At 47.2% G+C, this 16,378-nt stretch overlaps 4 protein-coding genes across 4 annotated transcripts; 1 reads left to right on the plus strand and 3 right to left on the minus strand.

Moving 5' to 3' along the window:
• The first annotated feature begins 2,043 nt into the window (after window positions 1-2,043).
• Window positions 2,044-4,188, plus strand: K444DRAFT_70837 (uncharacterized protein). Its single transcript, XM_024888182.1, has 8 exons — window positions 2,044-2,349; window positions 2,401-2,536; window positions 2,582-2,763; window positions 2,820-2,856; window positions 2,902-2,973; window positions 3,022-3,394; window positions 3,447-3,514; window positions 3,565-4,188. The coding sequence occupies exons 1-8, from the start codon at window positions 2,254-2,256 to the stop codon at window positions 3,903-3,905; spliced, it is 1,305 nt and encodes a 434-aa protein (XP_024733577.1). The 5' UTR covers window positions 2,044-2,253; the 3' UTR covers window positions 3,906-4,188.
• Window positions 4,189-4,470: 282 nt separating this feature from the next.
• On the minus strand, window positions 4,471-5,875 carry K444DRAFT_633053 (uncharacterized protein; the record flags this gene model as incomplete). Its single annotated transcript, XM_024883562.1, has 6 exons — window positions 4,471-4,868; window positions 4,931-4,965; window positions 5,052-5,425; window positions 5,487-5,563; window positions 5,617-5,653; window positions 5,723-5,875. 6 exons carry the CDS (start codon window positions 5,873-5,875, stop codon window positions 4,471-4,473), a joined length of 1,074 nt encoding a protein of 357 aa, XP_024733578.1.
• A 3,122-nt stretch (window positions 5,876-8,997) lies between these two features.
• Window positions 8,998-10,014, minus strand: K444DRAFT_633054 (uncharacterized protein; the record flags this gene model as incomplete). The annotated part of the gene is made up of 4 exons (XM_024883563.1): window positions 8,998-9,117; window positions 9,363-9,546; window positions 9,612-9,877; window positions 9,910-10,014. The coding sequence occupies 4 exons, from the start codon at window positions 10,012-10,014 to the stop codon at window positions 8,998-9,000; spliced, it is 675 nt and encodes a 224-aa protein (XP_024733579.1).
• Window positions 10,015-13,785: 3,771 nt separating this feature from the next.
• Window positions 13,786-14,888, minus strand: K444DRAFT_536257 (uncharacterized protein; the record flags this gene model as incomplete). Its single annotated transcript, XM_024875360.1, has 3 exons — window positions 13,786-13,915; window positions 13,966-14,245; window positions 14,402-14,888. The coding sequence occupies 3 exons, from the start codon at window positions 14,886-14,888 to the stop codon at window positions 13,786-13,788; spliced, it is 897 nt and encodes a 298-aa protein (XP_024733580.1).
• Between the last annotated feature and the right edge of the window lie 1,490 nt (window positions 14,889-16,378).

Genomic DNA, 16,378 nt, shown 5'->3' on the forward strand with positions numbered 1-16,378 from the left:
TAGTGTCCAGGCCCAATTCTGTCCAGCTTTTTGCGGTGATGGCTGAGGCGTCCAGGCGTTGTGAGATACCCTTTTCTTCTGTACATATTGAAAATTCGATTTTGAGATGAAAGGAGAGGGATGAGCCTGAGAGATCTTGAGAGATTAGGGCTATCTATAATTTAACGCCAATCCCGTCACATCTCATGACGCGATATGTTGTATTCACACTTTCATTTGTCCAACCGACTGCCCCACCCTGGAGCCAAGTATTCTAAATTGTTCCCAACCCTCAATCGATGTCGAATGGAGCTCCAAACATCCGCAGCATGGCACCAATGATATTTGAATACCGTATCCACCTTACTTTCCAGGAATGGATTGGTTTAGGTTAGAATTATTTCCTAATTAACGCGTTTATAGACTCACACTCTCGACCTCAGAAGTAGATCTATAGTCACGAATACTAAGGTCTATATTCTCACCTATAAGGACAACATACCACGGCTCAAAAAGATTACTGGGCTAAAGCCTTCACGGAGTAGTTAAGACGGCGCTCTTGAATCTCGTGGAATGTTTTGCTTTGCGTAAGGTATTATATAAATATATTATTTGTCACGACAGTCATAGTACGTTTCCTTGTGTTCATGACAGACAGGAATGCATACTGACTATCTGGTGCAGTTGATGGAAATTTCAAGTAACGGTCTTCGTTCGCGGCCTATGGGATAGGTCAGCCGGTGTACGACGCTGGAAGACGAGGGAAACCTTCTCTAGCTTGAAGTGCATGCACCTCGTGTCTGTCGTCAGCACCAGGTCCATGTCATCAGTGTCATGGAGGAAGTCCATGTGGGAGTGATTGAAGTGCTGCCCATACTGACACCATCCCTGTCACGAACTTTCGATCATTGTACCACCAATAGCTGACAGAACGAGGCGCCATACTCGTCAAAGGCTTCCTTCAAGATGAAGATACGCGCTCTCCAGTAATTGGAGCTATCGATTCGCCGATCTACAGGGCTCAAGTGGACGCAGCAGATTGCATGAAGGTTTAATTATACTCCGCGTTGGCGGAAACGTGGCACAACCCGGAACTTTCGGGGGGTTACCACGATGACACGGCTAAAAAGCAAAATAAAACATGGGGTGCAGGGGCCACGCGGACCGCGTTTCTCTTCTAAGATCGATCAAAAGGGCCGTATTCTTGTACAGTACAGTCCTTTATTCTTTATCTGACTAGAGCTTTCTGGAAATCTACAGAATTATTTACATTAACAAAACGCCGCCTATACAGCAGAACAGATTATAATAGAAATACAATAGTATCATTAAACGTATAGGCATAAAACGTGTCGAGTGCCTCTCATCGAAGGCTGTCTTAAATTTGAAAGCTTCGAGTTCACAGGGCGAGACTACTTCTAATGACAATTCTTTCCCCTTACCTGATCAGCGTGAAACCCAGGTAGATGTCCAACAATGGGTATGGGAATCGATTACGAGAACGTCCAAGCACATATTGATTGTTGCCACACCGATTGGAAGATCCAATAATTAATTTGGCCCGCACCTTCGTCCCGATGTACGTCTTCGGCTTCCTAGCCGACCCAGTGGCCACAATGATTCAGGGCCCAGGAACTGCCGGAGATTATTAACCAGTCAAGAGAACTTCCAATCATTTGGAATCATGTAGAAAAGCAGGGGAAAGATTAAGATAGGATGGGATAGCGCAGGATGGGGATGAGTTTTGGCCGCTCCCCCACCCCACTGGCGTCGCCATATCCTTCGCTGGATATAGCACAAGGCTACTTGGTAACCCCGATTTTTAACACATTTCGCGGCATCCCTTTCTTGATTACACCACAAACGACGATATACCCAGCCAGTCAGAATCTCTTATTATTCCATCAGAGTAGCTAGTATGCGTTCACATGTGAAGCTGGGATGTCCGAGCCCACGGGCCGGCACAGGGATCGGGGTTTGAGGGGAAGGGAGATATCGCACCACTATTTTGTGGCTTCGTTGACATCGGGACAGTCTCCTTTTCCAGTCTGCCGTTTGACCAACAGTCAACGAAACCCTAGCGGGTCTCACCGACACTGCATCACGTAAAAGCCGAGCAGTCGGTGCCCGCCACTTGTGAGGTCTTATCAGAAAGAGGAACCCTCCATTGAAAGGTTTTTGTTGTTTTTTTAACGAAAAAATGTCAAACTTAAAAAAATTTGACAAGATTCTGTCAATTCGCATGTGGTAGGCTCATAGCGAGCGGCCTTCACAATGAGGCTCCACTGTGGAGGAATTCTCACAATCCTGGCCTTACTCTCCACTGTTGGAGCTCAACAGTGGTCTATCGCAAACATCACAACATGCGGGGTTTGCTGCTCCATATCTACATAAAGCCGATCTCTGGCTAATGGCATGCAGCTCTCTTGTCTTCTAGTAACAGTGCCAGAGGCTAATTGTTCATTGGCGGATACAAGTTGCCAATGCAAAAGTACAATTCTCCCAGCATTAACTTCGGCATGTCTGCTAGAAAATTGTACAATGCACGACCAGTTCAGTGAGTCATCGATGTCTATATTTCATGTATTTTCTAATAGTCTAGTTGTTGCGAAAGTGCAAGCTGCCACTTGCGATCTGCCGCATCCGAATCGCTCTGCTGAGCTTCTTTCTATCGCTGTTACTTTATTTGCCATAACATTTGTCTTCATCACACTGCGGTTGATATCAAGGATGTGGGTGTCTAGCACAATTGGAATCGATGACTGGATCGTTGCTCTGGCTTTGGTACGCATTAAGCTCGTAGATGAGCAGATACCTTTAGCTGGTGCTGATGGTCGTAGCTCCTATCTGTCCCATCGACTGCCTTCACGATTTCTAGTAAAAGGACCCACCTCGTTGCTAGAAACTGGCTGATTGTTTTAGTGGCAAATGAAGGCTTTGGGAAACATATTTGGGATCTTGCGGATGGCGGTCTATTGGATATTCTTAGGAGCCGTAAGTTCCCCTACCTTACCACCAAAGACGTTTTTGACTCTGGGTTAGTGTACATAGCTGAAAGTTTCTATGTGGTAACCCTCGCCTCAACAAAGATCTCCGTACTACTGCTCTACCTTCGCATCTTCCCACATGAGTCATTTCGGTATGCCGCATCTGCGACAATTGGGATGATTGCTCTGAGCACAATCATCATATTTTTCATGACGGTCTTCTCTTGTCATCCTGTTGCTTTCTTTTGGAACAAGGACATTCGGGGAGGGACATGCATTAACGTCAACAAACTGGCATACGCAAACAGTGCTATGAGCATTATCCAGGACCTTCTCATTGTCGCTCTTCCACTACCAGTGCTGGTGAAGCTGAATATGGGAAGGAAGAAAAAGATTGGAGTCGGCTTCATGTTTACCGTTGGAAGTTTGTAAGTATTGCCAAAGCTTGTTGATTTCAGACAGCTATTTAACAGAATCAAGTGGCTGTGTGGTATCCATGATCCGCCTCAAGTCCTTGCTCTCCTTTGGGAATTCACTAGACCCATCCTGTAAGGCCGCCGCACTCACAATCAAATTACAAAAGCTAACCTTCTTCCAGGGGACTATGTCAACGTTGTCATATGGACTATTGCCGAGCTCGCCGTTGCCATGGTCTGCTCATGCTTTCCTGCGATGCGAAACCTCCTCATACGCATCTACCCTCGAGCGTTCCTCTCTTCGATTCGCCATACCAACGACAAAACCCCAGTATCAATACCACAGAATTCAAACACAGGACTCAGACGTGCAAACCCTGGGCAAGAGGGCTTTGTTGAGCTTCAGCAGATGAATGAATCACAACTTTCAGACACGCCGCCGGAGGTCCCACCGAAAGAACCCTCGACGGTATACACTACAAATGAACGACGGCATTGGCCTGGGAGCTCGGGTTCGGTGTAATGTATTTGTATCTATGGTGTGTAATCGAGAGAGTAAATAATTCAAAATAGAAGCACCTCCCCAGGACTAGTGCAATGCCTTCATCTCATTGACAGGCCCTACCCTCCCCTAGCATCTTGAGACAGACCCTGATAGCGAGAGACAGATTTATTGAATCCAGCAATTTCCATCTGAGACTGCCTATTCCCGTTTGGAAATGTCGGTGGGAGACAGAAGTGTTGGATTGGGGATAGATAACGTACCCATCTCAGCCCTTATCCCGCGATTGCGTGAGTTCCAGTCAACCGTGACCTATTGTTTGGAGCCGAAGAGCCGAAGCCTGTGAGTTTTAAAGTTATGGGGCTTCGGTAAATCTCTGGAACTCCCTAGCTGAATGTCGAGAAATAGCGCTCAGTCGGATCGGGATCTGGAGGGAGTCCTTGTTGACGAGATTTCCGAGCTCGGAAGCCCTAAGCTTTTCAAAGCGTTAGAATGGCCAACGGTACAGGATGAAGAGTAAACTCCTAAATGATACAAAGGCTCAATTAAGCTGCGATTTGAAGAGGTGGACAATTGATTGACAAAATCATGGCCGCTGGATAATCAAGTCCTTCTCACTCCCAACCTGACTTCTGCTCTCAGACTTGCTCTCCACATCCTGTCTCATCGATGTCGTAATGAAAATGTCTCTGCCAAGATCGCCACTGCTGTTGCTTTCTCTCAAGTTGGGATTTCCTCTCTCATTGGCCTCCACTCTCGTCACGGTCTTACCACCAAGTTCAACATCAGTAAGTCGAATGGCTTTTGCGCTGCTGTTGATTCCGAAGATGTTGTCATGAGTTTTGGAGCGTGTGCCGCTTCGAGTTGATGCTAGAAGGTTCGGGAAAAACTTCGAGACGATGGGCTTGATTGCTGGGAGCGAGGCGCAGATAATGCCAGTGTAGACTTCAATGTTGGACCAGATGGAAGCGCCAACGTTGTCATCTGATAACCAAATCAGTGTGTCGCTCATTGAATTTAAATAAGAGAGAGAATCAGTCACTTACAAGTAGGATCTTGCGATACTGATATAACATACAGACTTTGAAGTCGCAGTACGCTGACGAGACAAACACTTTGACATAACTATCAGCCGATGAACTCCGAAGCACCATTAGGGGTGCTTACAATCCTCCCAGAGCGAAAATTATCATCAACCCAATCTTCTGTCGCCTTGGGAGTCTCAGAGATTTGAGGGTTTGTATAGGAAGAATTATGATGACAAGGTCCGTCAGAATGTTAAATGAAGCATTGAAGAACCACAAGAACTTCTTGTTGATACAATGCATGTCTGGAGTGGGAGACCAGAATGCCGAGACCGGGGTGCAGGTAAAGATGTTGGACATGATAGTCCAGAGACCATATGCTCCGACGAAGGCGAGGAATCCCCAGCAGGCGCGCCGAACTCCTTTGCTAACAAAAACACGGAGATATTGGAGGATGATTGACGCTTTGGTTAGAGTTAGAGAAGCGTTGTAAAAAATAATCGCTAGCCATAAGTACTGTACGTAAACCATCAGCTGGGTTACTTGTGGTGAAACGCTGCTGGGGAAGAATGATTACCTTCAACTGGTCTGTGAAGTCTTGTGGGTTTTTGGCCAATACATCCTCGAAATGAATCCCCTCTCCATATCTCACCTCTGGTATAATTTAGAAAATAGAATCGAAAGTGTGACTAATAGAAACAACTTACGTCTTTCAGTCATGGCGAAAAGAGCTACAGAGGAAATCTAAGAGCACTGTTAGTCCTGATTTATTTCAAGTTTTTAGGAATTGCAGGTGGGGGTAGTGGAACTTACAAATGAGCCAACGATAGCCACCTCGTCAAGACCTGAGTTTTTCAACACAACCAGTCTTGCATACACTCTCATAAAGACGCATATGGCAGCAAGTACCAGGAAGACGATACTGATGATCATCACCGTCGCCCCACGCGGATTGGAAGTCGACATCGTGTGTGTTTTCGAAGCAGTTTGCTAAGAATTAATCACACGAACTAAGTATGCTTAAGACGTAGGGAACGAACGAAGAAGACAGTTCCTTTTGATGTGGATTACGTGGGTAGATTTTTTGACTTTAGGAACGGGACCCAGGGTAACGGTACATGCGCTTTTAAGAGGGGTAAGCCGCGTCGCTCCAGATTTCTGTGCCCACTCATCTCGCGGCCGACTCGAACCCCCTGCTACTTACGAATGAGGCAGTGCCTGTGTACGGAGCACTGAAATATCGCAGGGGGCGGTCCAAGACTGACATGGGCACAGGCTGCACGTCGCTTCCCCACAACTATTGTGGGGATTCAGGATCAAATCGGGACCACCCCCTTAGGATGCATTAAGGATGGGCCCACTTTTCTAAAGTAGTGCTTGAATGCATACAAATGCCGCCGTATTCTTTTATGAGATTTTCAGCTATTTGCAGGAATTAACCGTGCCGCAGCATGAAAGCTGTGTTTGGGTAGATCGGTTGTTTCCAGCGCGCCGATTCGTCGTTGAATGAGAGGTTTTACTGCCGCCTCACTCCGAGATCCGAACTCTTTGCCAATCATACTACCCCCCTCCCCCCCACCTAAATATTTGCTATGCGTGAGGGAACTCGTAGCAAACAAGGGTGTTCCAGCCTTGGGGGATCGTACGAGAACTAACTTCCCGCGAAACTTTGCCAGGCTTTACTTTGTACTGTGCTAATCGCGTCATATCTGACAAGGTAGTGTCATGGGATAAAGCCAGCCCTGATCCCTGATGAACAATCTTAAAACATCACAAGTGCTGTCCCCAAACTGTGATATTGGTACTCCGCACTTACTGTACAGCAAAGACGATGGAATTCTTCCATTGAGGGTCAAAGCGGTGGGAGCGTTCCATCACACTGGTCAGCCCGCTCGAGGCTCATCTTCAAGGTTTTGGTGATTTTGTGCCGCATCGGGTTCGAGGCTCACAGCAGTCGAGACAGTATTGCGGCCCCTTATGCCCTCTTAAGGCCTCGAAGGCTGACGTTCATGGACCACTGGAGATTTAACAACTTGAACTTTAGTATTACTTCTTCTGCAGAAGTTCTGCCAGCACGTAGAGAGAAACCCGAGCTGTATTAACTTTTGGGAGGAACAGGAATGGCAGAAAACGCTTGCTAAGGATTGTGCTATCGAGCTGGAAGCCAGCTTCACCACATGTGCATCCTCAATACTTCGGGATGTCACTGATCTGCGACGAACGTCCATCGTGCATTGACAAAGACAGGTGCTTGTCTGCCATGTGATGATGTGCTTACCATGCGCGCAATGTTTCTCCGCCCATCTCGCTAGATGTTTGACAGATAACCGTGCGGTGGCGGGGGCGTCGTTCTACTCCGTAAACAATGTTTGCATGAGTACAGTGCTTGCTCGAGTCGTGATCAGCGATCAGCGATCAGCGATCAGCTAGGTTCATCTCTGCTTTGAGCTTTCCAGCTGAAGACAACACTGCAATTGGCTTGCCCCCCAAGGAAGTGCAAGCATCAGGGTTCGAGAATCTGGGGAATTAATTTTTCGAGGAAAATTCAAACTTTCTAGCTACAGCCGGGTATCTGCTAACCCACTTCTGTTAAGAGGGGCCGAAGCCCAAAGCTCGACAGCCGGGACCCCTGAAGGCGCCACTTCGATAGCCCGCTCCGAATCGAAGGTTATCTTCACTCCATTGGATTGAACCTGGGAGTTCGAGTCAAGACTCAAGAAGTCGAACGTTTGATCCGGATGGTTGCTTCTCATTCGTCTACGGCTCGCAACACTAGCCTCCCCGCTGCTAGATACGCAACATGCGGCGATGTTGTATTGGTCCCAGAGAACCCGTTTGCGAAGCTTTGAGGCTTCGAAGCCAAAAAAAGCCTATCTCTGCAATTCGAGAGGATTAATAAAGCGCCCAGCCTCCCTAATGATTTGGTCTGTGCAGGACGCCCGATGACCCTTTGACTGGTAACGGTATTCGCGGCTGCGGCGCCAGCAATCTTAACCTAACCACTTTACACGAAAGATTGCGAAATCGGAAGGATTCGATTTGATTCCGGCTCTAAAATGATGCTGGGAAATTGAGCGTTCCTGTTAAGGGGTTGGTGGCGGAATAGCGAGTTGGTGTGCTGCCCAAGAGATTCATTCGCGCGCACCAACCTTTGCCTCCACATTGAACCCTTTCAGTGCTGGCCGACGTGGCAGGCACGAAATGCACATACGGATGAGGCGTTGGTGGGCTGCGTATTCAAAAGGTAGGGACAAGACCTGGAGCGCCACATCTCGAAGATCGTATCCTGAGATAAGTCTTCCTGAACCCCGGACTCCTGAGTTCACTGTGAGGGAATCGAGTTCGAGGCCCTCTCATGCGAGTCTCGGAACAAGATTCGAATTGAGAGTGGAATTGGCAGTCCGTGATCCGATGAGGAATCGTGAACTCCAACTGCAGGAGCCACACTTCGCAAACCTTTGCTGCATGAGAGGAATAGAATTCTGATTGAACTGAGGTAGCATTGCAGGAAGAGTTTGCGGTGATGGGCTGCATGACACTCTGCTATCGATACACTTCTGGCTGCTTCATCAGCAGGCGATTTGAACCCCTTGTGGCCGTCTTTGTCACCTACTGAATTGGACGAGCGGTGAGAGTTTGTGAGAATCTGGGCTTTCAAGTCACAGGTCTTGAATGGATGTCCCTGCGTTGTATCGGCGTTCGCTTTTGAATAGTGTAATTTTGGACAAATAATGGGCATCAACACAGAAGATGAGGCACCAACATAGCGACCCAAAAGGCGAAACAGCTCTCACAATTGCGCGAAAATAACAGCGGGCAGGGCAATTGCCTCGTTCACGTGAAACCAAAAAGGGGGGTTGCTTAAGCGAGTTTTCGTCAAAAAGTTCTCTCCTTTTCTTGAGACAAGCCAGAGAACTATAACACTCACATTTAGCATGGCATTGGCCAATAGCAATTAGCTTGATTGTCTGCCTTCTACACTCGATCAGATTTCCTGCCCCCCCCTCTCATCAGATAGCAACAACGATGTCTACGTTTCCTCCCATCGCGTATATAAATCCCAAAAATCGTCTAGCTATCCTTCTCCCTTATCCCCGTTTCTGAAACCACCCTAAATAGAAAATCTTCTCGTCGAGATTTGCCCATCTCTCGGGCTGCTTGTCACCCATCCTCTCAACAGTCCAGGTAAAAGTTTTCCAGCGGTGCCGCTGTTCGTGGTCAGCAGTGTAATGAATAAGCAGCGAGTCAAAAGAAGACTCTGGATCTGCATGAACTTCTCCTAAACTTTCACGTCGTTGGCTCCGGTTGTGAAGTGGGTGGTTGGAATCCCACCTTTGCAGTGTACTGTCACCTCGATGAAATTCTCAAAGTTTCTCGTTGGTCGTGATTTGGGACAAGCAAGGGTATTCAGCTCGGGGTACCTGAATGCGCGATGGAATAGCTGTGGACTCACTCTGAGCTGCTGATTCAACGCGTTGAACTGGGAGTCGGGCAGAGTAAGCGTTGTGTCGATGTCTACATCTTCGAGTGTTGCGTTGCAGGCGAAGCCCCCATCTGTTCTATGGAGGACTGCCGAACCTTCCCCCACATTTAGGTCCAATTCGAGCAAAGCGGAGATTCCATATTGGGCATCGGAGCTGGATATCCGAAGTAGGTATTAGGATAAACTTCAATCTTGTGTGGTGTCGACGGTTCAGTGCACCTGGTGGGGTGCGAAGCAGTACGTAAGGGGTTGTACAGCACACTAGCTGCCGCTACCACGAGTTGGTTGGTCATCGTTCCTTCTCCAAAGTTTGCAAGGGCATTGGAGGTCGCAGGGAATGGTTTTGAAATGTCTGTTTTGCCCCAGATAAAAGTGAGATTCAAATTGGTCGGAGCAGACAGTCCGCAAGCAATTCGCGATCTTGTTACAGCCAAATTGGTTCTCAGTGATTCTGGTGCACCAGAAGTGCCCCGCTTTCCAGGACTCTGATATTGATCATGGGTATACCTGGAAATACCATATCTTGATACGTGAAACGAGGTTCGGAGATGTTCCCATGTATAATGAGACCAGCGCCCAAAATGCCTTGATCAAGATCGGCAGATGATTCTCCTTCATGCATGATACTGCTATATCTTACTTGTGCATTCGTCGCGAATGGGACATCCGCGAGGCTGAAGAGTTTGCTCACAATGATAGTAAGAAATGAGCCCAAAAAGCGCGGCGAAATTAGTTGCCGATACTGCCCACTGCATTAAAAACAAAGTGACTCTCTGGCCTTTACTACCGAAGTGCGACTTTGGAAAGCAAGTTTGGTTATATCCTGGAAACTGGCGCTGGTTGATATCTGCTATAGATCGCCAATGTCCTAACTGCAAAGTCCTGAGTAGAGAATAATGTAGCCACTCTGAACATGGCTAAGGCAGGCAAACATATCCTTAAATATCTCCACAACTTGCTTCAGAGGCACCAACAAAAGCCCATTGTTGCGTTCTGAAATGCGGAGTTCAGCTAGTAGGAGGGTGATAAGAGCTACCAAAGCGCCAAACCCGAAAACTTAGCCAGTAATATTCAATGGAAACGGATCCCAAAATACGATTTGCTTCGCGGCGGGCAAAGAGTTCGACTGTGTGCTTTCCTTGTTATCATGCCCAGTATTGGGCAATAGGTTCAACCTACGCTACCTATAACCTCTGTAGGTAGGTAACCTAACCTAAATTGATTTTATAGGTAGGTTACCTATAGGTTTATAGGTTCCGTAGGTTTAACCTACAGGTTTTCACGTGATCTTGGTATTGTTTCCGGCATCAGAATCGGTGCCTACAAAGAATTAAAAAAAAAAACTCTTAAAATACCTTCATAATATCCAGCTTCTCCTCAATTAATACCATATACTTGAGTGCTTTTTGTTGTTTTTACCGTACAAAAATAGCGCTAATCAAGCTGTGCCAAGCCCCTGAAAGGCACCCCCTTTTTTCAGCTGACAAATCAAGATGTCGAGCTTCCCAAGCGATAGCATCTTTTTCCCTGATCCCCATAAGAGCTCTGAATCTGGTTTGATTAATCAAGCGTACGAATTACTCCGGAATTCGCTTGAGAAGCTAGGGCATAATCTGTGACGGCAGGAACAAAGCAATGGAACGATGCTCAAAGATCTATGATTCCAATGTCCTACAAAATCTAAAGCTAAGGAGAGAAGGAGAGAAGTGAGGTGTGGTAGTGGATAAGTAGATATGGCCAAGACCACTGAAACGCCGAGCTTTGGAAGTGAGCTTGGTTTGAACCATAGCTTGGAACCTTAGCTGAAACCAACCATGTGACACCAGCCGTCACATAATCCCTAAAGATGACGGTTTTGATAATTTGGTAAAGAAGGATAATGGAGAAGATAACCAAGTTATAATTAGTAGTCAAGGCGTAATTTTAATTTAGTGAGAGCTTATGTGGGTAAAATAGTGGAGAAGATAAGTATAATAAAGATTCAAGGAGTTAGGGAGACTATTTGGGGTTTACTTATGCTACTAGGGTTTAACCTAGCTTGTATAAAGTATAATTAAATTATTAGAATACTATTTTGTCTTGAAATATGAAGTGCGATTAAGTATTATATTGTGGAATTAACAGGATAGCTAATTTGGCTGTATTTACGTGAAAATCATAGGTTAAACCTATACTAACCTACGACCTATATAGGTAGGTAACCTTACCTATATGAGACCTGTAGGTAAGTTACCTACATAGGTATAACCTAGATTGAACCTAAATTACCTTACCTAATGCCCAACACTGATCATGCCTATTATTGTCGTGACATAATGGCTCATGTCTGTGTTTGAATAGAACAACCTGGCTTCAAGATAGGGTTTAGGCGATTTGAGGCTAGTACTACCCTTTCCGTTCAGGAGGGAGTTGAAGCCACGGCGATAACTCAGCACAGCTGCAAACGCGATGAGAGTTCTTGGGCTGAACATTGCTTTTGGGCGCCTGGAAACCAAACTTATCAACGCAAGGGATTCCACGATAAAAGGACAAGGCGTCTTCCAATAACACGTACTAACAGCACACCCACACGTAGTCTGCTTTCCCGGATAGTAGCTGTGTCGTTTCCGGGGATACCAGTGTTACTGTCCATCAATGGTGGGTGAGCGATGATGGCAGATGTTGCTCGGTAGTATATAACTACAATATCTCGCAAAGTTGATCCTTGGGAAACTTGTTCCAAGGTAAGTTTCGAATTGCTCTGCAATAATACCCCCATGTAAGATTACATTGAATTGTCAACGAAGAAAAACTGAGCCATGCTGTTGATGGCCGAATTATCCGGAAAAGTGTCGCCAGTGTCCGTGTTGTCTACTGTAGGAATAAATTTGACAGAAGCAAAAATTGTGTCCCTGCCATGTCCCAAGGCAGCCGGCGGAGTTCAATTGAATCTGTACTGAGCAGTGGTATCTCGTTGATTTCCTTAACGACTTTTTGGATCTGGCGAGTTGACTTGCGCAGAAATTGCGTTGATCTTGGAACAGAAGCATTTTTCATGGTCCCGTTGGTACAGTCCGTACTTAATCCTGTGAAGAAAGGTTCTGCTCCTGTAAATAAGGCCCCAGAAGAAATGGCGACACGTCTTGTTTCGGGAACATTCTCATTGCAGGTCCCCCTCCCGAATGTTACCCACGAGAAAAGATTATTATTCGCCATCTCTATGTTATCATTATTGCTAGTGCTGAGAGTGATGATGATGTTGGATACGGAGACAACGGCATAAAGTATGAGGACTACAGGGCATTGGGAGACTTTTAGACCCTCGAGCGTACAGACGAAGCTAGCAAACTCGCTAAGGCCCTATTCCCAGGCCCCTCCCTTAAAAGTAGCCTATGCGCCTTTGACAAGGGCCGCCACACCTTTTCAGCACTTCTCCCCCGTACTTACAAGGGAGTCGTCGCTAAGGAGGCCTATAATCGTTACCTATTCAACGTCCAAGCGCTATAGTTACTCCACCAACAGCGCTATAACCCTTGAATATCTACTTATCCCCTGCGAATGTCATATAACGCCTCTTTATATCAATTTAGGGAGCACAGTCTAGGGTTATAGGTACTTATAGTGAGCGCTTGCCCTAAATTCGTACCCTATAGAGCACCAAGGGCCAAAATGACCTGTATTCCAGGTACTTTATGCCGTTGTCCCCGTACAGTGCATGAACCCAATAGGTAACGCAGAGTTTGATTCTCCCCCACTAGAGTGACACCAACGCCGAGGATATATTAGGGTCTGTTGGTGGTGGCGTCGTACTGATAGAATCGCTGGATACACAGCCCAGAGGCTTGAAAGTTCGACGGTTTGCAATCTAAAGCGGAGAACATGCCATCTAGTGTGGCTTGTATGAGAAAATTTGATGGGATATCTATTGTATGGAAGATTTGAAAGGCTGGCTCCGAGTTGGTGCCTTCGGGGAAATTGGCATTGTTGCATGCTGTAATTCCCAGCAAGAAGTGCACCTGGGCTTTGATTTCACCTTTTCGAGCAGGGTTGGGTTGTGGGATTTTTTGAGGGGATGGGAGGCACTGGCCTAGGAATTGTTGGGTGGGAGGGGATGGCACGATCAGATGCGTAAGGCAATATTGTCAGCAATGTAGATATTGATGCTGATCTAGTAGGACGATAACGACAGACGAAATATGACCCAAATCTATCTTGACGAGGACAACAAGAAACAGAGAACTCCAAACAAGTATCTATACACCCCCCGATGATTTTGCCTGCCTGGCCCACGCTATGCAATGACCGCCCATTACAAATGAAAATCAGAGGCCATCCAGAAAGCAGTGCTGAAGATTGAGAAGTTCAAGTAAATGACTCCCACGCCTTAGACTCTGCTACCGTGATGACTGTCAATCTACATAGAGCACCCAATATCGTAGACAACCAGGCTCTGTCCGCTTGTAGGAGCAGGGACAGATGCAGCAGCAACCGAGAACAGCTTGCAGACTGGGCTGCCTCCTGAGGTCATGGTTCCAAACTCGAAACTGCGAATATGTTAGTGGTGGGAAATGATAGTGGTGGGGAGATGACTTACGACTTGCATGAAGAGTCAGCCTGGCATTTAACTTTGCAGGCAGCTGCGCTGTTGATGTTGGATGGAGTGGAGATCGGGCTCGCGTTGTTGGTTGGGCCAGTGGGAGCCGCACCACACATGTTGGCGCGCTTGTGCTGGCCTTGGGCTGGGGTGTTGCCGGTGTTTCCGGTGTTTCCAGTGTTTCCAGTGTTTCCAGTATTTCCAGTGCTTCCAGTGCTTCCTGAAGAAGAACCAGTAGCGAGTCCCTGAGGATTCGAAGTCGTAGGGACAACGGAAGGAACTGAAGAGCAGGCCTTGTCGTAGGCAACGAGGTTTGTGCTGGCCTGTTTCGGGATTGCTGATGCAGCGACAGAGTAGAGCATGCATTCATCGGCATTGTTCACCATACCGAAAATGAAGGAGAGGCAAGCAGAGTTGGCATTGCACTGTGCGAGACAAGCGGCAGCCGTGGTAATTCCAGTTGGCTGGGACATGGGGCTTTGGCTGCCACTTCCTGATGGTGCGCTTCCGCAGGTTTGTCTCTTGTGATTGCCGCCTTTGGTGTTACCGGTGTTACCGGTGTTGGCACCAGTGGGGTTCGAAGTAGTAGGAACAACTGCTGGAACGCTGGTACACGCCTTGTCGTAGGCGATGAGGTTTGTGCTCGACTGCTTGGGGACCGAGGCAGCTGCGACGGAGTACAGCATGCATTGATCAACGTTGTTGACCATTCCGAATACGAAGGACAAACAAGAATTGTTGGCCTCGCATTGTGCTTGGCAGGCTGAGGCTGTTGTGATGCCGGTTGGTTGCGAAAGAGGAGTTTGGCTACCGCTTCCTGCTGGTGCGCTACCGCATGTTGCTCGAGCTGCGAGTTGGATGGGAGATGCGGAGACGCCAGCAACGAGAGCTGAGGCGGCGAGGATGGAGGTGAATGATTGCATGTTGATGGAGGAGGATTGGAGGATGATTTCGAGGGTGTGTTGAGGTAACAGATGATAAGAAATAGACGCTATTGAAAACTCTGCGAATAGGAAAAACCTAGGAGATCGAGGAATGAAAAGCTGACTATGAAAGTAAAGATGATGATGAGGGTGAAGAGAGAATATTTAGAAGAGATTTCATCTTGACTTTATAGGTTTTCTTCACCCCATTGTTTTGCTTCAGAACCCACCGAAATGTTATTTTGAGAATATCCCAAAGCTTCTGAGCATTGGTGATATGTTTGATGTTGACTCGCGGACGGGAAAACGCGTCGGAGATGACGTGAATGCTCAGCCCAGCAAGAGGATGACAATTTCAATCTCCAGACTACGGAGATATACCCGATTCTGATTGTGGGGAAGACTGCAGTGGCTTGATTGGCCATGGTTGGTCGAAAGGAGGTGAACAACCTGCGTAGGGCAGACGCTGTGGCATAACGTCTTCCCCTGAGCCCTGAGGCGATCACGCAACACGCGTTAGGTTATGCTAGGACCAAAATAGCCTTATTATCAGACTTACGCCAATCTGGTGGTTTGAAACAAGCTCTCATCCAAAGAAGAATGCGGGGCCGCACTGCTCAGCCCCAAAAATACCCCGACAGTCATGCGTTTCGCATCACACGTGACCGGGACATCTCCGGATTGGAAATGTTTCGTTTCAATAGAAGGACAGTTTTATTAACTGTTCGTGATATGGGGCAGGGGGATACGTTGGCTTCACTCGAAGCCACGCAGTTTTGAAGAAATCATAGGTCTGAACAGCGGTTGACCCTGTTTCGAAAGCACATTCTCACCCCAGCACCAAAGAAAGCAGAACATGACATTTTTCTTCACCACAGAAATTCTTTTGCTAAGCAACTGCTGCCAGTTCTTCGTGACGATCATGGAAAAATCATAGGTTCTAAATCGGGCGAGCAGCAATTTCAGAGATTGCTCATGCAATTGCGAACGGTGGGGCCGAGACACATGATGCGAGCTGTCAAAACCTTCTAGAAGTCCTGCGTGCATTGAATATGACGATCACTAGATATCCCCTGCAAGAATCGCAGAAGGTCTTGCTGTGAGGCAAGAATTCGTCGCCCATCCACTTCGAGGGAGAATTCTTCAGAGCACGTTTTCGTCTGATTGATGGGATGCCCGGATGAATGCCCCTCCAGCAATCTGTAAGCTCGTCAAGTCGTGAGGGGGCATGCGAAGACTGAGAAGAGGCCGTGCGGGCAGGCTGTGGGGCCACGTAAGTGAGGGTGGACTCATTGAGTTCAGTTGAGTTCAATTGCCCATAAGGAACTTTGTTGAAGTTGAGAAATCATACAGGAGTAGTTGGTTGGACGAGCACCGGGAAAACTAAACTCCATCTCCGCTGGTCCCTGACAGGGGTTCACGACCCCAGTTTCCGCCTGGCAGCGATGTGAAATTTATCCTCAACCTCACCAACAGATCTCTCTCTCCAC

Source organism: Hyaloscypha bicolor (genome assembly GCF_002865645.1).
Source record: "Hyaloscypha bicolor E unplaced genomic scaffold K444scaffold_118, whole genome shotgun sequence".
Classification (NCBI taxonomy): domain Eukaryota; kingdom Fungi; phylum Ascomycota; class Leotiomycetes; order Helotiales; family Hyaloscyphaceae; genus Hyaloscypha; species Hyaloscypha bicolor.

Coding starts and splice junctions, on each gene's coding strand:
- K444DRAFT_70837 (XM_024888182.1), top strand. CDS start 2,254: ATGAGGCTCCACTGTGGAGGAATTCTCACAATCCTGGCCTTACTCTCC. Junction 2,857..2,901: donor GACTGCCTTCACGATTTCTA/GTAAAAGGACCC, acceptor TGATTGTTTTAG/TGGCAAATGAAGGCTTTGGG. Junction 3,395..3,446: donor ATGTTTACCGTTGGAAGTTT/GTAAGTATTGCC, acceptor AACAGAATCAAG/TGGCTGTGTGGTATCCATGA.